This window comes from Sturnira hondurensis, unplaced genomic scaffold (genome assembly GCF_014824575.4).
Source record: "Sturnira hondurensis isolate 20B ecotype Veracruz unplaced genomic scaffold, ASM1482457v3 Scaffold0004998, whole genome shotgun sequence".
NCBI lineage: Eukaryota > Metazoa > Chordata > Mammalia > Chiroptera > Phyllostomidae > Sturnira > Sturnira hondurensis.
The window spans coordinates 8,434,091-8,461,256 of record NW_028077629.1 but is presented as its reverse complement, the minus strand read 5'-3'; the positions used below and the strand labels follow the sequence as shown (position 1 = coordinate 8,461,256).

Sequence of the window (27,166 nt, the reverse complement as noted above, 5' to 3'; positions counted from 1 at the left end):
AGATAAAGTGCTTCCCAGATAAGGTCAAGTTAAAGGATTTCATCATCACCAAGCCCTTATTATATGAAATGTTAAGGGAACTTATCTAAGAAAAAGAAAAAGATAAAAAATATGAACAGTAAAGTGACAACAAACTCATGGCTATTAACAACCCAACCTAAAAAAAAACCAAACAAACCAAAAAACCAAAAACCAAAACCAAACTAAGCAAACAACTAGAACAGGAACAGAATCACAGAAATGGAGATCACAAGGAGGATTATCTGTGGGGGAGTGGGAAGGGAAGGGATTGGGAAAGGTGCATAGAATAAGTATCATAAATAATAGGCACAAAATAGACAGGGGAAGGTTTAGAATACTATGGGAAATGTAGAATCTAAAGAACTTATATATTCAACCATGGACAGGTAGTAAAGGGGGAGAATGCAGGTGGGAGAGGGTGTGCAGGGTGGAGGGAAATAAAGGGGGGGAATGGGACAACTGTACTAGCATAATCAATAAAAATTATATATATTTATATATTTTATATGTTATATAATATACAATATATTGTATGTTTATTATATAAGACTTATATTTTATAAATATACAACATATTATATATTTATAAAATTTGTGTTTTATATATTATATATTATGTATATTATTGATTATTCTATTATAGTTGTCCCATTTCCCCCCTTCATTTCCCTCCACCCTACACAACCCCACCTCACCCACATTCCCATCATCTTAGTTCATGTCCAAGGCTTGTACACATAAGCTCTCTGGCTTCTCCATTTCCTATACTATTCTTATCCTCCCCCTGTCTATTTTGTTTCCACCATTTGTGCTTCTCATTCCCTGTACCTTTTCCCCCATTCTCCACCCTCCCCCTCCACACTGATAACCCTCCATGTGATCTCCATTTGTGTAAGTCTGTTCCTGTTCCAAAATAAGTTGTTTGCTTATTTTGTTTTTGTTTTTGTGTTTTAGGTTCCATTGCTGATAGTTAGGAGTTTGTTGTTGCTTTACTGTTCATATTTTTTATCTTCTTTTTCTTAGATAAGTCCCTTTAACATTTCATATAATAATGACTTGGTGATCATGGACTCCTTTAACTTGACCTTATCCAGAAGGCACTTTATCTCCCCTTCCATTCTAAATGATAACTTTGCTGGATAGAGTAATCTTGGATGTAGGTCCTTGCCTTTCATGACTTTGAATACTTCTTTCCAGTCCCTTCTTGCCTGTAAGGTTTCTTTGGAGGAATCAGCTGATAGTGTTATGTCAACTCTTTGTAGGTGACTGTCTTCTTTTGCTGCTTTTAAGATTCTCTTCTTATCTTTAATCTTGGTTAATGTAATTATGATGTGCCTTGGTGTGTTCTCCCTTGGGTCCAATTTTACATTCAATAATTCATTTTAGCAAATATATCTTATAAGTCCTGACACTTAAATGTATTAATTTTGACTACTGAGACAATGAAGGCACATTTCAGGAAAAGTGTTTAATAATCGATATTAAATATTAATTATTCATTTCCTTATTATTTAGTTTATTTTTTACTAAACTATTAATGTAGAGCATTATTTGAACAATAAATTTTATTTCTTTCAGTATAGTAAACTCTTGTATAATTATGACATTTTGAATGGTTAAATCCATTGCTATTTGTGTATTTTAATTCAAATCCAGTATATTATATATATCCAGAACTCAAACTATTCATCTTCATCTAAGCCTTCAATTAAATTCCACAATGCAAACTTCTTGGCACTAGAATTGTTTCATGTTTATTCAACTGAGCCTGTGTCTTGCAAAAGTGTTGATGTTTGGGGGTTTTCTGGTGAGAATCCACATTGTGACATCACCATGACCATGACAGTGATTGGCTGTTGGAAGGCAAAGAAGAGTTTATAGTCAGCAAGAGCAAGTAAATGAGTGAGTGAGAGAGCAGAGGAAATATTCAATCTCTGTCACTCACTCCTGTGAGCCTGCCTCCTCATTCCAGGACTGCAAACGGGTAAGATTTAATATGACAACTTCATTTTCTTAAAATCAAACACTCCACATTTTCCATTTCTGGACTTGGTTTTAAATTTTCTACTTAAATGTTGATTTTATTGCACTGTACAGAACAGCTACATAATTTAATACTTGTTTAGAATTAAACTAGTACCTCAGATTTTTGAATCTTTTCAAAAGGCTGAGCTTATTAACCTACATATGTAAATCCTTAATATTATGCACATAAACTAGAATTTGCTTCCTACTTTTTACCTCAGATCTCCTGGATAACTGTTTATTTCTTCATTCTGGGGCATTTAAGATATCCTGAGTGAAATACAATTTTGCATTTTCAAATCTGCCTCAATGTGTACAGATCTCTCCATAAATTATGCCTAATCTGTATTTTAATTACGTACAATGACTTTTTAATATATTATGCATTTAGTTTCAAAGAGTTGCTATCCTATAGTTCTGAAATCAGTATGTAAAAATATGTAGTACTAGAGAAATAAACAATATTGGTAGCTTACAAAACTTTTCCCAATAAAAACTTTTTAATTAGAGCTGGAAAACTATCCTTCAAGAATATTTAAACTGTTGTCTGAATTATTACAGTCAATATAGAGGTCTTTGCTTCTGCTGAATCACAAAGTAAATAAAATGAGATTTATGTAGGCAGTCAGTTGCCCTGTACCTGAATCACTTGGTTCTTTTTATATTATCTCTGCTATTGGCTTGGTTTTTTTCATCTAGTTGTTTTTACAGTTTGATATGAGAAAATTATGTAATAAAAACTGTTTCTACAGCTTTATACATTTAAGTTTTTATCTCTTGAAGATATAAATATTCCAACTTTTTTTCATGAAGTTACAGAACAACAATCTTGTTTGTGAGTGAGCTTAATCACAGGTGGCATAATTCAAAGTATTATTCAGGGCAGTCAAAAAACTGTGAAAACTTCCTAAGTACATCAGCCTCTTCAGGGTCTCATCTCAGTGTGCCCATAAAGAACTTTTACTAAAGTTCAGAGGACTGTGAGGACGTGTGCATCAAAATTAAAAGACCCACTCTGCCACAAGTAGAGTGTGACTTAGGACCCAAGACAGCTTCCCCAGGCCTCAAGCCTTACCTTATGTAACGTTCATTTTCTTGTCAAATATTCAGTAGGGATGCAATAATTCTTGGTAAATGATGACCAAATGTGAAATTAACCTTCAGAGTACAGAATATACATTTTAAATATTACTTTTCCAAATGTGTTTGTGGGAAAATTGCCATTACCATTACACGTTGTTTCCACAATGCAGCCAAAGTTGTCACTCTGTATGAGAAAGCACTCACAGCTAAATGTGTGTGTCAGTGCACGAGGGCAGGTGTTAGTAGGCTGTCAGTTGTTTAAAAAACCTCTATTAAACTGGATTTTATCAAATACAATAAAATTAAGATAGGACTTCACTATCTCCATTTACTTATGAGGAGTTTATGTGAACTGAGAATTTGCCTGGCTACAAACCCCTAAAAACAGTTCAGGAACTACCCCCACTCTGAGAGTTGTACCTCCAATTCTGCCCTGACCCTGGAGAGCCCCGGATCCATCCCATGACAGATTCTGGTGAAGGAAACTCTCAGTGGAGCTGGGGAAAAGTCTAATTTGAGGAAATCTGCCCCTGATCTCTCAAGGTGAAACTCTGATGAACTCTTCCCACAGAATCATCCTTACACGTGGCTGTTGGTGCAACATGGTATGAGAATAGTATTTCACGTACTATGGATCACTTTACATGCATAAAAAAATACCAAGTATAAGAATTCTAAGATATTCATGGGAAAATGCCTAGTCTCCATTTTACAAATGACCTTCTAGTTCAAAAACAACATAGAAGCTGGAAATGCCTGTAGGATCATTGGCATAAAAGCAATCATTTAAATGCATTTAAACTTAGCACTAAGTTTTTAATTATAAGCAAAACAAACAGGTCCCATAGCCACATTCACAATTCATTTCACTCAGCTGGTACTCCTGTGTCAGTGACAGGAGGAGGCCTCCCAGATGCAGTGTGAAGTGTGCTAAGCATTTGAGCCCTTTGCAGTGACGAAATGGTCCCCTGGTGACAGATCACAGCACACAGGTTAAGACCAACTGTGGAACTCAAGAGTATTAAACAGGGTAAAGTCAGTATTCTATCAGTTAAATAAAAGGACTGATTTTTTTAAAAAGCAGAATTTTGGTCTTAATTACTTAAAACTATAATTGGAAATAAATAAAAACAAATGAAATACTTCATTGTCTAATATGAGCAAAAATTATACTTTTAGTTTTAATATTTATTAATTTTACCACTTCATTAATTCCAGAAGCAATCACCAAAATGAAGACTGCTTTAATTTTGCTCAGCATTTTGGGAATGGCCTGTGCTTTCTCAGTAAGTTCTTTATTAAAAACCTACATTATTTTCATTTTTATTTTTTTATGTCAAGGAGAAAATATGTAATAATTAAATATTTTTTTCAACAGATGAAAAATTTTCACCGAAGAGCAAAATTAGAGAATTCTGAAGAAAATGGGGTAATTAATGTTAGCATACTTCTTCATCCTGACTATACTTATTCTGATGTATTTGTACATGACATGTGAATATATCATTTATTTTGTTTATGCAGGTCTTTAAATACAGACCACGGTATTATCTTTATAAGCATGCCTACTTTTATCCTCCTCTAAAACGATTTCCAGTTCAGGTAAGCATAAACATTTGTTTTTCTTTTTATCCAGTATAATTGAAATAGAATCAAATGCAACTATAGAACACTAAATTAAACTCTCACTGAAATTCAGCCACAAAGATCACTTACTACAAAAAGTTTGTTTTTAATATAATAAAAATTATCTTTAGTTCTTTTTTAAAGCAGAGATATACACACAGAGAGAGAAAGTAATAGCATTTTGGGCCCAGTCTAGAATGATGTAATAAAAGCAAATACCTTGGCACATTGAATCCAGGTATTTTTGCTTAAGTCACTGACAAAAGTGGACAATTTTACCAGTTGCTGACAATTAAGTCAGTGAGGCCACTAATCATCTTGTTACAATTGATTCAATAATGTCACACAACTGTTTCATGTCCAATTATTTTAGAGTCCTTTAATTGGTAGGAAAAAATTGACTTTATAAACAATAAAGACCATTTAAAAACAAATTCTTTACGACCAATGGTGATTGAAAATTTTTTGAACCTTTGACCTGTGTAGGCCACCAGATAAAAAAATAATGTCTTACATTGAAGCATAATTATTACTTTAGCTCAAAAAATGCAGAGGAAACAGAGAAATTCATGAAGTAAACTAAAATGCTCATGAGAAAAGCAAAACATTCTTAAAATTTGAAAACAAAAAGGAAAACAACTAAACGCTAAAAATAAGTTTCTATTTTTATTGGGTTAACTGTGAAGAGAGCCTTTGAAAACTGGAGGGTGTGGTGTTAATTTTAAATATACAACAAACCAGAATTGCACTATTTTTATTCCTATACAGTTTGGGTTCAGGGCACCAATTATGCACCATTTGACCCAGGACTCCCGAGACACTAAAAGCAGTCAAATACTTGAAACGATGCCTCAGCTCAGTGGCTTGGCATAGCATCCTACCATATGTTGGGCTAACCCATCTCTAACTCATACAATGATAGGAAATGATAATTTTAAAGTATTTCTAGCACCATAATAATTATGGAGAATGTGCATGGCCAAAGAAATGTGAGCACAAATGATACAAGAGCTGTGGTTTTTCAGAACTGTCTTTCATTTTTTGGTTCACCTCAGGCCCGTAAACAAACATTGCTCATTTGAAAGTTTGCTTCATTTTCTTAAATAAAATGGAAATGATCATAAATTTACCTTTCTGACTAGCTCCTCAACTTTGCTAAAATGTCAGGCACTTAAAGATAGTCCCACCTAGACATTTTTTTAAAGATTTTATTTATTTATCTTTAGAGGGGAAAGAAAGAAGAGAAGGAGAGAAATATCAATGTATGGTTGCCTCTCATGAGTCCCCTGCTGGGAACTGGCCTGCAACCCAGGCATGTGCACTGCTGAATCGAATCACAATCATCTGGTTCGCAGGCCCACACTCAATCCACTGAACTACACTAGCCAGGGCCCACCTAGAAATTTTTATAGGTATATATGTGTACAGTCCAACTAAAATGTCCATAGTGAAATGATATTGGAAGATGTTTTATATTTCATTGATAGACTCAAAGTTCTTGGATCTTTTAGTAGATATTTAACAAATATCTACTAAAAATTTTCCACATTACATGCAGATAGGTATATCTCAACTAATCAAGAATTTGTGAGTAAGGCAGTGTTTTAAAAGAGTCCAACAAGACATATCTTTCAATAGAACAGTCTCACCTAATATTTATGATAAATTCTTCTATTTTGCAAAGTTTGATTTCCATGACTTTCCCTCTTTCATGTCTATTTATATATTTTCATAACTCTTTTATTCTTTTAAGCCTGTGAAGTATTTAGTGCCCAGGTTGTCACATAAAAATGTCTTCAGCTGTATCAGCTTTGAAATTCATGTTTTATTTACACAAGTCTGTGTTTGTATATAACTATTTCTAAAATACCAATTCATATGAAATACATTATATTGATTGTAAAGCTATCAGCAGTCTACCATAGCTTATTTATGTGGTTATAGAAGTATAAATAAGGTCACATCTTGGGCATTTTTTAAAAAGATTTTTATTTATTTATCTTTAGAGGGGAAGGGAAGGAGAGAGGAAGAGAAATATCAATGTATGGTTGCCTCTCGTGAGTCCCCTGCTGGGAACTGGTCTGCAACCCAGGCATGTGCCCTGACTGGGAATCGAACTGCAGTTGTTTGGTTCACAGGCCGGTGTTCAATCCACCAAGCTACACCAGCCAAGGCACATCTGAAGCATTTGTAATTGGGGAAATTGCTTTTTATGATTCAAATGATATTGGATTAGTGTGTGAATACTTAGAGGGTAGGACCTGTTTCTTATGTTTCTTCCACTGAACTCTTCTCAGCTATCAAATATTCTTGGGGGAACTGTCCATATTTCCAGCTTCATCCCTTGCCATGACCCCCATTCTCAGTAAAATACCTGGAACATATATTTGGGGATTGAAAAAATGGACTGATATAAGTTAGAAGGAGTCATGGTAAAAAGAAAGAAACATGTATATAAAAGACTTGTGGAAAATCCATAGGACTTAGTGTCAAATTGATAATAAGCCATAAATGAAAGGAAAATAAGAAGCCAAGGCTTGGAGGCATTATATGCAGTTCTTTTCCCCTGTTCTTTAAAATTTTATATTTTATTGATACATGCACTTTTAAAACTGTTCTCAGTGTAGATATTAATTGAAAAGTAATATGGTTGGGGTAGAAGGAAAGCTAGGTGTGAGGAAGCTTAAAAATGATGAAACACTCTCCCTGAGGCAAAATGTGCTACATAAATATGTCATCCTCTCTATATAATTTGACTAATAAATAAAATAGTTCAAATATAATGTTATTCTTTTTTTACTCTCTGGGCTAGGGAAAGCACAACCATTAAGGTCATGGCAGTGGAAGAACAAGTCTAATTACTCTCTTTTCCACCCGAGGTTATGCTTGGCTCAAGGGGACAAGCATTCCCTTTCCACAGGTGGATGGTGTGGCCACCTGAAGAATGAGCCCAGCAGGGATGGCCCTGAGTAGGACTGGATCATGATTATTTCCTAAAATCTCATCTCTAACCAAGGGATTCTTCTGCAGCCATGTTTCCTAAAACTTGAGACTTAACTGAGTCATCAGAATCAAATTTAAAATTTGCCAGGTATAGAATGGCAGAATCATAAGTTGGGTATCCATTTGCATACCTGTTACCATTAAGAGTGGTTGTGGAAAAAGAAGGAAAATTCAATTTGGATTGAGACTGGAAGAAAGACAAGTAACCTTCTGTCTTGTCTTAAAAGGCTCTGAAAACAAAAGTTTAGATTTACATTTTCTTTTTCCAAATAACTCACTAGCTTATACCTGTAATTATATTTTTATAACAGATGCCTTGGTTCAATTTATTCTCATTCAATATTGAGCTCTAGAGAGATGGTACTTTAAAATCTCCTAAATTAGTAAATGAAATAATTATTGTCTTATATAATTTTTAATATATGGAGTGGGCAAAAAAAGGTGTACAGTTGTGAGCACATGAAAGTTTACTCTTGTATTATTAATTATTAATTATTATAATATTTATTTGTATTACCACAAATTTATTTATTATAAATTTGCCCATCCCTGCATGTATGTGTGTGTGTGTGTGTCTGTGTATAAATTTTAGACATTATTTTTAGGTCAAAAATATTTAAGAAAATCATTAAGTAACAACTCATTTTATAATAAGCCTAGTCATCATTTTATTCATATTTTATTTATTTATATTTTTTTGTTTTTTAAGCATATTTTATTGATTATGCTACTACAGTTTTCCCAATTTTCTCCCTTTATCCCCTCTTAGCCCTGCACTCCTCAACCCTCCAGCATCCCCCCTCCCTTAGTTCATGTTCATGGGTTGTACATATAAGTTCTTTGAATTCTGTTTCTTATTCCATACTCAACCTCTCCTCATCTATTTTATACCTACCAATTATGCTTCTTATTCCCTGAAGCTTTGCCCCCCTATTATTCTCCTCCCTCTCCCCACTGAAAATACTCCATGTGATGTCCATTTCTCTGATTCCCTTCCTGTTCCAGTTGTTTGCTTAGTTTTGCTTTCATTGTTGTTATTGTTATTTTTAGGTTCAGTTGTTGATAGTTGTGAGTTTGTTGTCATTTTACTGTTCATAGCTTTGATCTTCTTCTTTTTCTTAGATAAGTCTCTTTATCATTTAATATAATAATGGCTTGGTGATGATGAACTCCTTTAACTTCACCTTAGCTGGGAAGCACTTTATCTGCCCTTTCATTCTAAATGATAGCTTTGCTGGATAGAGCAATCTTGGATGTAGTAGTCCTTGCCTTTAATAACTTGGAATACTTCTTTCCAGCCTCTTCCTGCCAACAAGGTTTCTTTCGAGAAATCAGTTGATAGCCATATGGGAACTCCTTTGTAGGAAACTGTTTCCTTTTCTCTTGCTGCTTTTAAGATTCTCTCCTTATTTTTAATCTTGGGTAGTGTAATTATGGTGTGCCTTGGTGTGTTCCTCTTTGGGTCCAATTTTGGGAATCTCTGAGCTACCTGGACTTCCTGGAAGTCTATTTTCTTTGCTAGATTGGGGGAGTTTCCCTTCATTATTTGTTCAAGTAAGTTTTCAATGTCTTACTCTTGTTCTTCTCCTCTGGCACCCCTACAATTTGGATATTGTAAAGTTTCAGGTTGTTCCAGAGATTCCCAAGTCTCTCTTCATTTTTTTGAATTATTCTTTCTTCATTCTGTTCTGGCTGGATCTTTATTTCTTTCTTTTGTTCCAAATTGTTTATTTGAGTACTGGTTTCCTTCCTGTCACTGTTAGTTCCATGAATATTTTGCTTTATTTCATTTTGGGTAGTCTTCATTTGTTCTTTCATTTTTCAGCCAATTTCAATCAGTTCTCTGAGCATTTGGATTAGCAATGTTTTGAATTCCACATCAGATAGGTTGGCTATCTCCTCATCACTTAGTTCTTTCCCTGGAGTTTTTCTCTATTGTTTCATGTGGGCCATATTTCTTTGCCTTGGTGCACCAGTCTGGTTGGTTTGGTTGACTGTTTCTTTAATTCCTTGGTTGTCGGAGTTCCATGCAGTTTGATTTTCTGGCAGTTCTGGTTGTTAATTGTTTTTAGATTGGTTGTTATCCTCTTTTTAGTTGTGCAAGGAAGCAAAGGGCTTCTACCTATGCCTCCATCTTGTCTGGAACTCCCCAAAATTTCAACAACTTCTATTTTCTGGGCAAGGCAGCTGTTCTCAGTGGCAAAATGTCCACCTATTTATATTTTATAAAGAAAATAAAGCAGTGTGATCTATGTCTACCCAAGATTTGCCTTGAACTGGTTGAAGTTACAACTGTTCTGGGCTTCAGATACCTAATCTGTGAAATAAAGAAATTGAACCAGATAATCCTCTTGATGTCTCAGAGTTAAGCAGTTTTGTGACCCATTGCTCTACCTTTTACATATGAAGTATTTCAAGGTACTGTATATGCTTTGGAATTAAAAGTGGAGAATCTCATACATATCTGATCATTGTAAAATGCTTTTTTCTCTCTAACCTCATTTTATATGTGACCAGTCCCAATCTTTCTCATATTAGCATGCTAACTATTCTAAGTAAATAAATGTAAATCTACACATAGACTCATATGTGTATGAACTCATGTTTTAGAGCAGTGACTCATCTGAAGAAAATGAAGATGGTGATAGCTCAGAAGAGGAGGAGGAAGAGGTAAGAAATTTCTACAGGATTTTTCATAACAAACCAGGCAGCAAAAACACAGACAGAAAAATAGTTTACTGTATTGGGAATCAGCAAACAGTCATTTCCAGCTTATTAACTGCCTATAGTCTTCTATTTTTGGAAGAGTAAAATGTTACTTAAATTAGAATAAACTAAAATGCATTGTTTAAAACACTGTTGCTGGGGGTGGGGAGGGCAATGGAGACAACTGTACTTGAACAACCATTAAAAAATGTGGGGGAAAAAAACACACAACACTATTGCAGTTTGAAGTTAAAGTTACCTGTAAGTAGCACACAAAACCAAGTGTCTTCATTTTAAGTGGAGGAAGTATGAACTTCGATAAAAAGGGAAGTATTATTTATGTTTTAGTGGATAGAACATGATGGCAAAAGAAAAGCACATAATACTTCTAAACTCAGTGAAATGTTTATTATAAAGACTAAACTTAAAAATACTTAATTTACTAAATGAGTGCTATATAAAAGCTAATCTTATATCCTCCAGTCTACAGTGTTACAGTGATTCATCTGCCTTTCTTGACCCACCAAAGTAGGGCTGCTCTTTTTGATAGAAATTTTATGGGGTTTTTTTGTTCAATGACAAAAGTCATGTTTCTACAGAAATGCAAATACTCAAGATGTAAAAATATCTTCTAATATAGTACTACAAATCAGTATAATTCATGGCTAAAATTCATCTATGTATCTTGGAAATTGTGCTACCATGTTTATAACGGACACTTTTGCTCAAGGAAACATACTAATTAAGTACATGTTCCTGGATTGTCAATTATAGCAATCCACTGTCTTTGGAACTTTCTAAATTCGGGTATTCATAGATGCTACTTGTGAATGGACAATGTCAGTCACAAATGAATCATAGACAAATATGTCTGTTACCCTGAAAACAAAACAGTGTGGGAACTTTAAAAGTGACAGATAATTTGTTAAATTTTTTTGACTTTATAAAATTAATATTTTCAGTACAATAATTTACCCTAATAGCTTAAACAGGGAGGCCCTAACAAGAATGCCACACAAATATTGTATGATCTCACCTTTAACTGGAACATAGTCAACAAAAGAAAAAAGCAAACAAAATATAACCAGAGTCACTGAAATTGAGAACAATCTAACAATAGCCAGAGGGGGAGGGAGGAGGGAACCATGTGGGGGAAGGGTTTTCAGGAACTACTATAAAGGACACACAGACAAAACCAAGGGGGAGAGTAGAAGCAAGAGAGGGAGGGGGGGTTGGCTGGGGTGTGGGAGGGAGTGCGGGGGCGATGCAGACAACTGTAGTTGAACAACAATGAAATAAAAATAAATATAAAAAAGAATGTCAAGCCAGTACCAAAAAATATGGCACCCACTAAATCCTACAAAATTTTGTCCATCTTACACAAGAACTAAGCTAAGGCAATCCATTTAACTACAGCTGCTTGGCATTCAGTGATTGTAAAGTTGCCCTGCCTGCCAGATTTCCTGAATAGATTGTATACGTTTCAGCAACAGTTCTTCACTTGATGCGATAGTGATTGGGGGTGAAGGATGATACTCCCTTAGGACTCTGATGAAATCAGACACACTCAATGCACACAAAAATTGTGTGTCAAATTCCTGATATTTTTTGAATACTGCCTGTGGAACACAAGTGGCTTACATATTGGCAGGTGGATTTTGAATTAGATATATCTTTTTTCTTTTAATAAACACGAAAACAAATAAGATATAATTACCTCTTTTGGTAGTACATAAGACATGTTATCAATTTGGTTGAAAATTACTGACTTATTTTTTAAAATCCCCTTTGAAAAATATATCATAGGTGTAGTGTGGACAATTTATATAAATTATAATCATCATCAAAAACTTCATGATGCATTTCAAAGGGCTCAGCTTTTTGAGTTAGAAAGATATAGCTTCACCATTTATTATGAGACCTTAAGCAAGTTCTATAGCTTTTCTGAGCTTAATTTCTTTTTTAAAAGCTTTTATTTATTTACTTTTAGACAGAGGGTAAGGGAGGGACAAAGAGAGGAAGAGAAATGTCAGTCTGTGGTTGCCTCTTGCATGCCCCCTACTTGGGACCTGGCCAGCAACCCAGGCACGTGTCCTGACTGGGAATCGAACCAGCAACTCTTTGGTTCACAGGCCCACACTTAATCCACTGAGCTACACCAGCCAGAACTATTCTTTTAAAAGTAAGAGCAATAATCCTACCTTACAGGGCTGCTATAAAGAATAAAAAAAAATAGGTAGAAAGTTCTTAACTTATTTGTCAGCAAATATCAGAATTAATTTACTGCCAAATTGTAGTAGCTATTAATAAGATATTTTGATTTTAATTATTTAAGTTAAACTATTATAATCAACTCCAGTTTAATGAAACAAATTAAATTACTTTAATTAATTAAAAAGACTGTACTGGATAGACTTTAAGAGCCCAAGCTCTGTATGATCTGATACCATATAATAAGATATGCTGAAATTATTACACAAATATTTTTGAAGTGATAAATAGAAAGTAAAAATATATAAAACACACTATAGCGAGGTAAATAGGATGTGGTAACTTTGAGTTGAGTTACAAGTGCAGTTGAAATAAGAGGAAGCAGAATTATCGACATTGGGTGACGCGCTGGCTGAGGGATACAAAGTTCTTTTCCAACAGAGTTTCGTGACACTAACACTCTTTTGGCTGAAATAACTTTTATTCCTCTGGACACTTCTACCAGGAAACTTCAAATGAAGAAGAAAACAATGAAGAGTCTAATGAAAATGAAGATGAAGAATCCGAGGCCGAGAACTCCACCCTTTCTGCTACGACACCTGGCTATGGAGAGGAGATCACACCTGGAACGGGAAATGCAGGTTTAGCTGCAATCCAACTTCCCAAGAAGGTAATAATTCCTCTAAAATGTTTAATCTGATTTTATTCCTCTACTGAAGTCTAAGGTTATCCTTACACTATATAAACAGTATTCTGTATTGTCTTTCTAACCCACTGAAAAAGCAAGAACAAGCATAGTTTTCCAATTTACAAATAAAGAAAGGTCTTTTTCCAGGCAAGGTCTCTTCCCCCATCATTACAGGGATTTTTACACTATAAGGGAAGATTAAGGACAAACATCTTAGCAACGGATAAAAGATCTCAAGAGGTGCCATTACATTTCACAGAAGAGGATTCCAAGACAGGGAACATGATTAACAAATCTATAGAAAGCATCTGTCACAGAGGCTTATTTATCAGGTACATCTTTTGCCATCAAAACCCAATGACAAAAGTACTAATTCTGAATTTCTTCCATAAATTAAATGGTTTTGATTCTGAATTACATCCAGAACAACATGTGAGTACTATCTGTGTTGGATGAAGTGATGGCCTTAAGTTTTCCCATTTTCATGCCTACATTTGAATTCTTTCAAATCTTTCCTTACAGGCTGGTGATATAGGGAAGAAGGCTACAAAAAAGGAAGAAAGTGATGAAGAAGAAGAAGAGGAAGAGGAAGAAAATGAAAATGAAGAAAATGAAGCAGAAGTGGATGAAAACGGTCAAGGCATAAATGGAACCAGCACCAACAGCACAGAGACTGAAAATGGCAATGGCAGCAGTGGCGGAGACAACGGAGAAGAAGAAGGGGAAGAAGAAGGTGTCCCTGATGCCAATGCAGAAGGAACCACAGTGGCTGGAGAGCCAGACAATGGCGGGTTTGAACCTACAACTCCACCACAGGAGGTCTATAGGACCACCCCCCCACCACTAGGGGGAACCACCACCACAGAGTATGGGGTGGAGTATGAACAAACAGGCACCAATGAATATGACAATGGATATGAAGTCTATGAAAATGAGAACGGGGAACCTCGAGGGGACAATTACCGAGCCTATGAGGATGAGTACAGCTACTATAAAGGGCGTAGCTACGATAGCTATGATGGTCAAAATTACTACTACCACTAGTGAAGGCCCAACCTGGGATGAATTCATTCACTCTGGTGTTTCATGGGGCTACGGTTTTCAAAGTTCAACTCAGGAAGGTGCAATATAACACATGTGCATGTTGTAATGTGGAATGGTGCTACCGTTCCAAAGTGATTTTCTGTAATTGTTTCTGCAAGTAAGGGTCTGCATGTTGCTTTTCCCTGGTATGTTATTGAAAGGTTATTGTAAATCAGGGCCATTATCAAGTGATAAACCAATCCATGAGATAGAGTTTGATCAAATATTTGAAGTTGTAGTTCTATGAATATTTTTAACACATTTTCTCTGTTACAGCTAAAACATTTTTTTGTGCAAGAATGCTTCTAAGAAAAAATTCATTGACATTAATGACACTGTATACCATAGATGTGTAGTTCTTTAATCATGCTACCTATCCAACACTGTATACTTTAATTATTATCCTCATGTATTTTATGTGACCTGTATGTATATTCTATCTATGGGTTTCATCACAAATAAAAATGCAATCCTTCAAATGTGTATATGGAGAAAAATGAGAGATTTAGGATGGAAAAAATGTGAGGGAAGTAAGGGGACAATTCAGCTAAAGAATAAAAGCTTATTTCCACCATGACTGGTGTATTTCAGTGGGTAGGGTGTTGTCCCATAAATCAAAAGGTCATCGGTTTGATTCCCGGTCAGGGTACATGCTTGGGTTGCAGGCCAGGACCCCAGCAGGGTGCATTCGAGAGGCAATCGGTCAATGTTTCTTTCCCTCTACCTCTGTTTCTAAAATAAATAAATAAAATCTTTTTTTTTAATTGTATTTCCACTATGATTTAAAATTCAGACTTATCTTATAGATTAGTCAATGTATCTAAGATTTTGATATGCTTGTGAGCAGGGTCAGCCATATACATCAGAGGGAATAAATGGGCTTTATTAGAGTTGCCAGCTTTAACAAATAAAAATGTAGGACGCCTTTTTAAATTTGAATTACAGATAATGAATAATGTTTAACATAAGTATGTTCCATGCAATAGTTGGTCTTTGTGAAATATTTGGACCATACTTATACTAAATGATTTCTCATCTGAAATTCAAATTTAATTGACTGTTCTGTGTTATATCTGGCAACCCTACTCCTACTTAATTTGGTTTTAGTTGAAGTAGGGAGTGAAATAAGGTAGAAAACTCTTACACATAAATGCACATACACAAAAAGGGCCTATATGCAAACCCTTAGCTGCAATTTATGCTTTAATCTAACCCTAAAAACAAATTTCCAATAAGAGTTGTGAAGGAAAGCAGACAGTGGGAAGAAGCAAGACACATTTTTTAATCTTATTATTTACTCACGTACAAAATGTACCAAGCATTTACTATGGAGCAGGACAATGTTGAGGTATTGAGCACATGAAAACCAAGAATCCTGTCCTTAAAGTGATTTCAGTTTGATATAAAACAGCTGTAAAGCATTACATGCATCAATTCATTATCTCCTTACTTTCTATTTTGACAAATACCAATCTCTCAGAAGAGTCAAAGGACAGCACATGAGCACTTGTATTACACCTTTCACCTACAGCTGCCAAGGGGTAACATTTTCCCAACTTATATTTATTTCTGTTTGTCTTCATATATGTATATATGTTTCTTTGCCAAATAATTCGAATGATTGCAGACATGACATTATGACTCTTTACTTCTACATACTTCAGAATTTAGTGTAAAAACAAGAAATTCCTCTGCATAACTACATGCTGTTCTCTTTTTCAAGAAATTTAACAGAGTTGATGTTTTCTAATATACAGTTCATATTCAAATTTTCCCAATTATTACAAAAATTACCTTTATTACTAATTCATTTAATTCTTGCAAAATTCTATCAGGTATGAAGAGGTTATCTGTGAGTTTATTTATTAATACCCCAAAGTTATTCATTTTTGTATATCAGTATTGGTTTATCTTTTCCTTCATGGTTTCTTCCTTTGCTTTTGACTGAAGTAACATCGGTAGCCATTATATCCTACCCCAGAGATGCAAGATAGCTCACTTCCATCCTTGAGTGCAGAATGATAACTCTTCTTCACATTGTTCCAAGTGTCTAGGAGTCTTCTTTAGACTAGAGGGAGTTTGTTCAGAGAACTGTGGGAAAGCATTTCTTGGAGTAAACAATGTCAGCCAAAAGAGGAAAGATTCACGGCCTCACCAGTCATGAACACGAGTAGGAAGTCAGATGGTGAGGCATGAAGACAATCAACTACCCAGAGCCCCAGATGGAAGCAACATGAAGTTCTTAGAGGAAGAAAAAGGGGTGGGCTGGTGAGGACTGTGATCTAACATAACTATGCCATCAGCAATGCCTCTTACAGTTTTCTCAGTCATACATGCAAAATCTTCTGCATGGAAACCTCCCTCCTGAAATATTTTTTCTACGTAAGATCACATGTTAGCATTCTTGCCCCCTTCTGCCATCCTAACCAGCTGGCCTTGCTGGCCCCTAGCTCCAAATTCCCTTTAACTTTCTCCATCAAAGATCTGTTTTCCATATTCCTTCATCAATGGCCTATCTGGAAGCATTATGTTGAGAATTCAAATCGTTAGAAAAGAAAGAAGAACATTTTTATTCTTCCAAGATGATGTCTCCCCTGAGAAGGAATCAAAAGACTCTTCTCAATGGAGAAAAGATTAAAAATGAAATAAGCTATGCTCATACTTAAGGGAAATAAAGTTAGATATTTATATTCTCTTACCCATAGAAAATTATTTTGGCATTGCTTACATGTAGAAAGCAGTTTGTAGCTGTGGAAGATCATCTAAATGCCTGTTAATATCTGTTCTTTCTTTGCTCTCTGAGTAATAGAGCCTTGTTTTATTAGCTGGCTATAGAATAAATGTGTATTTCTTCCAGTTCACTTGGAGCTAGATGTAGTCATTTGATTTAAGTTCTGGCTATGAGTAGATTTGATGTATGCAATTTCTCAGTTGTCCCCGTAAAAAGTATTATTCTCTTCCATTTCCAATTTCTCTCTTCTACCAGCTGGAACTCCACCATGGTGGTGGCACATCTATGGCAGTGTTTATGAACAACAATTTATGAATGGCAAGGTGACAAGAAAGAAAAAGTCTGATTCCAAGGAGCACTACACCAGCCTTGGACACCCAAACTTTAGGAATAAACTTGTACTCTCTTTAAGCTACTGTGATTGTAGGTCTCTGAAACTTACATGCAAATAAATTATAACTCAATAGTTCTCAAAGTATAGTCATCAGATCAGCAGCATCGGCATCTGAGAGCTTGTTAGAAGTGCACATTCTGGAGCACCATCCACAGCCTACTGAGTCAGAAGCACTGGGGGTGGAGCAGTGATCCCAACACACATTAGAGTTTGAGAACCACTATTTTCATTAATTTATAGCTAATGCTTATTATACACCTACTGTGTGCCAGTTCTATTCCAAGAATTTTACATATGTCACTACATTTAATTCTAACAGTTACTGGAAGTTGTCGTTTTACAGGTAATGAAACTGAGTTACAGACATTTAGCAACCGAGATGACATAATGGGTACGTGGAGGATAGGAGGCTGCTCCAGGCTCCACACCCTGTATATCTCTCGGAGCTTCATTCTTTGTATGAAAAGATCAATCACCCTGTTAAGTGAGTTTACCTGGGAATCAGAAGAGGAAATTTTGGATGATAGCAACCCTAATGATAGTTTACTCTTTTGCCCCTTAGAGTTAATAAGTGATTTTACAGGTTTTATGGCATGCTCAGATGACCCAAGAAGAGTCTCTTTGAGAACCTAGAAGAATCTCTTTGAGAACATAGACAGCTAATAAAAAAGAAATATCCTTTCATGCTGTTGTCAAACTGTCCCTTGTTAAGCCATCAGGTATGCCCTAAGTGGCAGCGGGATGGACAACAAAGTCATGAGGATCTCAGCTGTGCTGTAAGGGTCACACACCACAACTCCATTTGTTCAGGCGCTAGGGAGATAATGGGCTCAAACAGTGCTGGACAGTTTATTACGTACACTGAGAGCAGAACCAGGATCAGCATGGTGTCAGCAACCTGCATTGTTGATCCCACAGATAACACTGAGTGGGAGGGCCACACGACAGACAGCGCAGGTGGTAGGTAGGTCATTCTGCCATTGAAGAGCCAGCTCTCAACTCCAGACATGTGGATAGGCTTACACAGAAGTCTGCAGTTAAACCCTAAGATGGTCAAGGCTGAAAGTTTGGTGCTCAAAGGAAACTAGGAATATATGATAAATATATGGACCATCTCCCATAACATAGAGGGGTGAATGAGAAACCCCTATGGCATCTCCTCACCAACTACTTATCCCTCCTGGCTGCATGTGAAATCACAGGGCACTTTGCCAAGACTCAGGTGGGACTGCAGTCAATCCTTGGCCGTGAGTCTGTATGGAAATGGGTAAGGCTGTCAGGAAGTGTAACAGAGCTCCTCCTCTACTTACGTCTTTCAGATTCCAAATGTGGGAGGGTTATGAGTGTTGGGCTATTCTGAAGGAGCTAGACACACAGAGGAATTGGGATGAGCTTAGAAAGATCTTAGGGCATAAGGAGGATTACTTCTGTGAGATGATCCCTGGCAGACACGCAGGCCCTCACCAGGCAGTGGATGGTCTATGGGTATGAGCATGGCCACAGGGCAACTGCTCTCAGAAATGACTCTGTCCCTCTCCCTGTGGTCACCCTAGCTCCCATCCCCTCATTTTAAGTCCTTCTTATCTCCTTCAACATGATGCCTCAACCAATATCCTCTGCAACTGGAACCCTGGGGTGGTGCATATTTAATCCATGGGAAACACTGAATAGCCCTCACCCTTTTTGATTTATTATTGTGACATAAATTCTATACCTTGTTTCTTTCATGGCTGACCCTGTTAGTCTCCTATGACCTTTCCTTCTCATAACAAAAGTTAAGCCATGAAAAGCTAAATCTTTGGCTATGGAAGTGATAGCTTCTATTGAGAGTTCCAAATGCCTATTTTGGAACTAAAACAAAAACAAAAACAAAAGTTGACTCTCTTTCCATTTGGATTCCTCTTATTAAAACAAAACAAAACAAAACAAAACAAAACAAAACAAAACCCAATCCATCTCTAGGCAAAGTGAATCACTCTGAACGATGAGAAGAAATAATGAACATGAGAGAGAATCAGAAAAATATAAACTCTTTTGAAAAGATTACTCTAATGTCAGGAAATATAAATCTCACTAAAAAAGAATATTAATTAAAAGGAAACCATGAAGCAATCACTTGGACCTTCTGTTTACCCAAATGCAAACATTTGTAAATATTTTCTGCTCTAAGATATTGAAAATACTCTGTGGGTTAGAAACACATTAACTTGGTTTGTTGGTCCAAGAAAAAAGGTCCCATGTGAATTGCACTATATTTTATTCTGTTCTTTTTCAGGATGTTTTCCCCCTTGTATTTCACTGACACCCATTATCAAGAACATAAGACCTCCACCAATATATGCAGAACTTGTCTTATCTCTTTTTAAAATTCAGAGATAATTTAGTCTTCACTATTTTAGTCAGGGGTCATCAAACTTTCTCTGTAAAATAGAAGTCAGCAAACTTTTTCTGTAAAGGGTTAGATAGGAAATATTTTTTGCTTTTCAGGCCGTATGGTTTCTGTCACAATTACTCAAATCTGTTTGTAGCAAAAGCAGCCATAGACATTATGTTAAAAAATAAGCATGGCTGTGTTCTGATAAAACTTTATTTGCAAAAGCAGGTAATGGGCCAGATTTGGCCCAAAAGCCACAGTTTGCTGAATCTTGATTTAGATGATTAATTAAAGTCCTAAGTATAAAAATTTGATTAGTTTATAATTTAGCTGTTTAATAACTTAGAATATATACAAACTGTCAGTGAATTCATTACTTATTTTATTTTCTTCCAACTTGAGGCTTGGTCTTTTGTTTCACACTCTTAAAAAAATAGTAAAATTTCTGGTGTTTGATATAGTAATCTGTGAGTTGTCTCCTTTCTACAGATACTTAATTAAATACTTCATATAGTTTCCAGACCTGAACACATCAAGAAGTATTATCTTTGATAAGTAATATATAAGGATAATATTTTCACTACAGTAATTATCTTTTGAAATTTTATGAAAGACATTATTAGATAAGTCTCAACCTTTAGCCAGCTGAGGGAAAGCTTGATCTTGATTCTAGCTGTAGGACAGTTATGGCAAAACTGCCCAACAGAAACCATTACTTCTGCTTTGTAGAATGGGTTATCATCAAACCTAGCGTCTTAATAGTAAATTCTATGAGTCAATTTACTGGGCCAAGGGATGCTCAAATTAAACATTATCTCAGGATGTGCCTGAGAGCACTTCTGGATTACATTAGCATTTGAAGAGTGGATCTCAGTGCAGTAGACTGCCCTCAACTCTGTGGGTAAGTATGTCCAATCCACTGAGGCCTGAACAGACAAAGGACCTCAAAAAGGAAGAGGCCTCCTTAAAAAGAACAGAGCATAACTGAATGTAAGGTGCCCAGCAACTTTTATTCTTAGACCAACAAATCCAGTTAATGAGTTTTTAACCCACTGAGTGTTCTAAGTCTTGAGCCACCATGTAGGAAGTTCATCCTGTGCTGCTGAAGAGAGAGGTCATGAGATAAAGCACTGGGGTGGCACCTGGGTCAGACAGCCCCGTCAAGTCTTCAGGTAACTTTTATACCTGCCCTGAATGTCTGAAAGGATAGATGCCAAGTGAGGACCTCATAGCTGAGCCAAGTCAACCCATACAAAACCTTGAGAGATAATAATTAATTGGTGTTTAAACCACTAAGTTTTGAGATAGTGTGTTACATAGCAATAGATAACTAGAACAGGAACTGCCAGGCATAAGAGAAAATCTGAGTTCATGAGAATTAAGAAAGTCATAACAGTTACAATAAAATAATAATGCAGATAAACATGAACTAAAAAACTAAAAACTTAGAAGAATAGATACACTCTAATTTGGTAAGAAAACATTGGTATGTGTCCAAAACAATGAATAACTAGCTGGTAAGTATAGTCATATTTTGTGTCCTAAAGGGAAGATTTTGGTTCTGAAAAACAAAGTGTCAAACTCTGAAAAAGACTGTTTTAAGAATGAGAGATATTTCCCCCTTGAGGTCACACAACAAAGTTTTGTGGCCACTTCCAGCAATGTCATCATGTCCTGAAGGAGAAGGTTGGTATCATTATAATTACATTTTAGCTACATCCTCTGAGTTACATTTTAAGGTGTAATAAAAAATCTTCCTAATATAAAAATAAAATAAGATTATATTGACATGTCTTCTCTTTGCTAGTAATAGTTGAATGAGTAAACAAACAGTCTAGAGAAAAGAACACAGCTAGCTAGCTTCACGCTGTTCTGTGACCCTCTGTGGTTTCACATGTGGCTGGAATTTTTATGTCCCTCTGTTGAAATTTCCAAATACTGAGAGAAAAAATAAAAATAAAAATAATTTGGGGGTAAATGAGAAAGGTTGTAAGTGATGTTTTAGGGGAAAATGACCTTTTTAAAACTTAAGATGAATATTGATACTTATGAACATATTTAAAACAGAAACATTTTTTAAAAGATTTATTTTTTCATTAAAAAATTTTTTTAGAGAGAGGGGAAGGGAAGGAAAAAGATAGGGAGAGAAACATCAGTGTGTGGTTGCCCCTCACATTCCCCCTACTGGGGACTTGGCCTGCAACCCAGGCATGTGCCCTAGACTGGGAATTGAACCAGCGACCCTTTGGTTCACAGGCCCATGCTCAGTCCACTGAGCTACAACAGCCAGGGCAAAGCAAAGACATTTTCTTCTGCTAAAAATAAGGCAAGACTCCCAGCACACCCATTCTGGACTTTATTCTGGAGATCAATGGGGAATAAATGCTTCTATGAAATGCCTAAAGCCTTAACAGCTTTTAAGGTCAATATGGGAGAGAGAAGATGGCTTAACAATCCCCTGTTTTCCACTCTTTTCCTCTTTTTTTTTTTTAAGATTTTATTTATTTATCTTTAGAGGGGAAGGGAAGGTGAGAGGGAGAGAAATATCAATGTACGGTTGCCTCTCATGAGTCTCCTGCTAGGAACTGGCCTGCAACCCAGGCATGTGCCCTGACTGGGAATCGAACCGTGATCATGTGGTTCGCAGGCCCACACTCAATCCACTGAGCTACACCAGCCAGGGCCACTCTTTTCCTCTTTTACACTATAAAGATTTCCCCATTGGTTCAGAAGGGAAATGCCATGCATTTGTTGTGTATATAAATTAGAAGGTAGTCATTTTATGTTAGAATACATGAAAATGTTTAATGCTATTATTTTTATTTTAATATTTTATTGATTATGCTATTACAGTTGTCCCATTTTCCCCCCCTTCACTCCTCTCTACCTTGCACACCCTCTCCCACCCACCTTCCCCCCCTTTAGTTCCTGTCCATGGGTCATACTTATAAGTTCTTTGGCTTCTCCTTTTCCCATACTATTCTTACTCTACCCCTATTTTCTACTTACCATCTATGCTACTTATTCTCTGTACCTTTTCCCCCTCAGTCCTCCTCCCACTCCCCTGTTCATAACCCTCCATGTGATCTCCATTTCTGTGGTTCTGTTCCTGTTCTACTTGTTTGCTTAGTTTGTTTTTGTTTTTGCTTTAGGTGTGGTTGCTAATTATTGTGAGTTTGCTGTCAGTTTACTGTTCATATTTTTTATTTTCTTTTTCTTAGATAAGTCCCTTTAACATTTCATATAATAAGGGCTTGGTGATGAACTTCTTTAACTTGACCTTATCTGAGAAGCACTTTATCTGCCCTTCCATTCTAAGTGAAAGCTTTGCTGGATAGAGCAATCTTGGCTGTAGGTCCTTGGATTTCATGGCTTTGAATACTTCTTTCCAGCCCCTTCTTGACTGTAAGGTCCCTTTTGAGAAATCTGCTGATAGTCTGATGGGCACTCCTTTGTAGGTGACTGTCCCCTTATCACTTTCTGCTTCTAGAATTCTCTCCTTCATTTTAATCTTGGCTAATGTAATTATGATGTGCCTTGGTGTGTTCCTTCTTGGGTCCAACATCTTTGGGACTCTCTGAGCTTCCTGGATTTCCTGGAAGTCTATTTCCTTTACCAGATGGGGGAAGTTCTCCTTTATTATTTGTTCAAATAAGTTTTCTACTTGTTGCTCTTCCTCTTCTCCTTCTGGTACCCCTATAATTTGGATGTTGGAATGTTTAAAAATGTCCTGGAGGTTCCTAAGCCTCTCCTCATTTTTTTGAATTCTTGCTTCTTCTTTCTTTTCTGATTGGATGTTTCTTTCTTCCTTCTGGTCCACATCATTGATTTGAATCCTGGTTTCCTTCCCATCACTATTGGTTCCCGGTACATTTTCTTTTATTTCAATTAGCATAACCTTCATTTGTTCCTCTAATTTGTGACCAAATTCAACCAGTTCTGTGAACATCCTGATTACCAGTGTTTTGAACTGTGTGTCTGATAGGTTGGCTCCCTCTTCATTGCTTAGTTGTATTTTTTCTGGAGCTTTGATCTGTTCTTTCATTTGGGACATTTTTGTTTATCTTGAAGCACCTATTATGTAGTGAGGGGAGGACCCTTAGGTGTTCACCCAGGCAGGGCAGCCTACATTGTTGGGTTGTGAAGCTATATGTGGGGAAGGGGTCCCAGAGAAAACAGTGGCACTTGCTCCACTCTCTGCCAAATTTCAGTCACTTACCCTACTATCCACAAATAAATTGGGCCCTTCTGGTGCTGATTGCTCAGCACCAGGGTGGGTGGGTTTGTGTATATTCTAGGACCCTGTGAGTCTCTCCAACAAACTCTCCTGTGAGGCTGGGAGTCTCTCCAACCACCTCAACCCCCACAGGTGTTTTGAGGCTTTATTTCTTTGCACTAGAACCCTGGATTGCACAGTCTGTCTTGCTCTCCAGTTTCACCTGGTTTATCTGCATGAGAATGTGGGACCTCCCAGTCAGCCAGCTGCCTTGGGCTCCACGCCCCTCCACAATCCACTGCCTCACTGGGTCTGCCAGCCCTGGCTTTGCTGCGAGCCTTCTCTGCCCTGGCTACCTGTCTTCGCCCCTCCTTCCCATCTAGATGAAAGTTTCTTCTTTAACTCCTTGGCTGTCAGATTTCCAGACGGTTCAATTTTCTGTCAGTTCTGGTTGATTTTTGTTTTTAAATAGTTGTTGTCCTTCTTTTGGTTGTGTGAGGAGGCACAGTATGTCTACCTGTGCCTCCATCTTGACCAGAAGAATGGCCAAGAATGGCCATAAAAAATATATATGTTTTACATGTTTATGTCTAACTGCTTAAGATGATACAGAGGAATGTGTTACCCAATAGTTTTAAGGATAATTTGGGACAGTGGATTAAAAGATTGCCTACAATGCTAAGCCAAAAAAAAATGTATACCAAATCAACTGGTCCTAGAGCACAAGTAGAGAGAAGATGAGTAAGAGGTTCAAGAAATAGACCAGAACAAAACAAAACAAAGAAACAAATTCTTATTCTTGAATGAGGGTACAATAGTGGAAAATTGTAAGTTCCTAGTTAGCTAATATTTTAAATGATTGTTCTCTTTCAAGTTAGGGGTAAGAAGTTTTAAAAGCCACCACAAAGTGAAACAAGTTCCATGAGGTACTTTTCTCTTGAAATCTATTTGAGGAACAATATCAGCCTGGCCCAGAAAAGCCAGGCAAGTGCAGCATTGGTGGAAATATCTGTACTTGCACCATGAACCAAGAACTTGGGGAAAGTTCAAGTGTCCATTTCTTGCCCTTTTGTATTGCTTCCTAGTTTCATTTTACTTTGTGTTGTTTTCTAGTTAAATCGAGATGGTGTGAGGATAGATAACCTTTTTTTTACAGAACCCTGATCTTTAACTTTGTTTATTCGTTCCTAAGAAATTTAAAGCAAAACTACTTATTACAAAACAACTTTAGAAAATGTATGTTGAATTTCTGAAGCTCAAGACCAACCCAGGGAACAAGCTACAAGAGGTTAGAAGTAGCACTCCCCCTTCACAGAATTTGGACAGTCTCACTGTTTCTCCCCTAGAGCTTTTTCTCTGCAACCCTCCAGTCAGAAGAGGCTGGTTTTTTTGCTTTTTGTTTTTTGCTTTTGTTAATTGTAGGTTCTAAATTTAAAGCTCAAGTTGAATTTTTTTAAACTTTGAATTCATTTTAGCTTTGGGAGCATATATATTTAGCCACTGCCAGTTACTCCTCAGTAGGGCTAGTAGTTATATCAACTTTTTCCTCTTATAATTCTATGAAGTTTCTCTTGTAGAATACAACTTCATCTACATAAAATTAGATGTTATCCCATGACTTGAATAAAGGGGAGATCTCTTTCATACACCCTAAAGTTTTTTGGGAAAATGAAAAACAAAGAAAAGCAATGTCTGAAACTACAATAATATCAATTAAAAAATCAACATTTTCTAAGGCTGTGCCATATATGAAGCACATACAGGTGCTTACTTTAACTGATCTTTCAAAAGTATAAAGTCAATACTATGTTATGATGTACAACCTTAAAACATTTCATTACTAATTGTTACAGAAACTCCTGATTATTCCTTGCCTTAAAGGAATGTCAAAACAGGCATTTTTGTGCTATTCACATCTGTCTTCCCTTCCCATAGCTTTTGTTGTTGTTCAGTCTTACAGCACTCTTTCTTGTTGTCTCCTTTATTCCCATGTCCTTGTTAGTCTGTATCCGGATCACCGAAATCCTTTGTGCTTTGATGAAATTCTGGTCATTAATATTTAGGATGCCTAGAGAATAGCTCTTAAACTTCAATTCTACTATTTTCCCCTACTTTGCTTTTTTCCCCCTTGTCAAATCAGTCCTAGAGGAAGATATGGCAGGAAAACAGGACAGAAGGAGGTACAGAAGGATGTTATCTGAATACCAGATTATTTCATAATAGGAAGACTGGCTGGGATGGATAGATATCATTTATTTATCATTTAATTTAGAATCAGCTACTGGTCTAAGCACCTTGTGGATATTTGTCAATTTATATTTATGCTGACTTTATGAGACAGTATAATGCCGTGGTTCTCAAACCTCACTTGGGAGTCAGATTGTTTAATTACAAATTCTGCCTTTTCATACTTGCTAGCTAAGTGACCCTAACCAAGTCACTTAACTGCTTTACGTCTCATCACTAAAATCAGGACGATAATAGCAGTGCCTACAGAGTAGAGTTCTTGTAAACATTAAATGAGTTAATGTACCACATCTAGAATAACACTTGGATTAATCATTCAAAGAAAATTTAGCTTATTACTATGCTCCCCCCATTTTCAGATGGAGAAATTCAGGTTTACAGAAGTTCAATTTAGTTGCTTAAGCAACTGACCGCAGCAAGTCAGTATTTGAACTCAGGTAAGTTTGACTCCAAAGCTAATAAAGTTACATGTTTCCATTGTCAGTGACTATGTTCAAATACTCCAGGATTCACGGTTGAATGATTGTGAATCAACAGTGACCCCAGCTCAATAGCTCAAATTTTAGTCCTGGCAAGTGTTTTAAAAACCAGCTACAGACTCTTGGAAGAGCTTCAGAATTTGGATGAAGCAAAGTAAGGATTATCCTGAACTAGAAAAGACACTATTCTCTCAGCTAAAGCTAACCAAGAGCTATTTGTGCTTCATGTTTTTGTCTGTTTTGGGAGTTAGGAGAAATTGGAAATTTACACTTAACTCT

The 27,166-nt window shown here is 36.4% G+C and overlaps 1 protein-coding gene across 1 annotated transcript; it reads left to right on the top strand.

Moving 5' to 3' along the window:
- The first annotated feature begins 1,929 nt into the window (after positions 1-1,929).
- On the top strand, positions 1,930-15,128 carry IBSP (integrin binding sialoprotein). The gene is made up of 7 exons (XM_037046156.1): positions 1,930-2,005; positions 4,348-4,415; positions 4,508-4,558; positions 4,654-4,731; positions 10,369-10,428; positions 13,181-13,345; positions 13,886-15,128. The coding sequence occupies exons 2-7, from the start codon at positions 4,362-4,364 to the stop codon at positions 14,405-14,407; spliced, it is 930 nt and encodes a 309-aa protein (XP_036902051.1). The 5' UTR covers positions 1,930-2,005; positions 4,348-4,361; the 3' UTR covers positions 14,408-15,128.
- Positions 15,129-27,166: the final 12,038 nt, after the last annotated feature.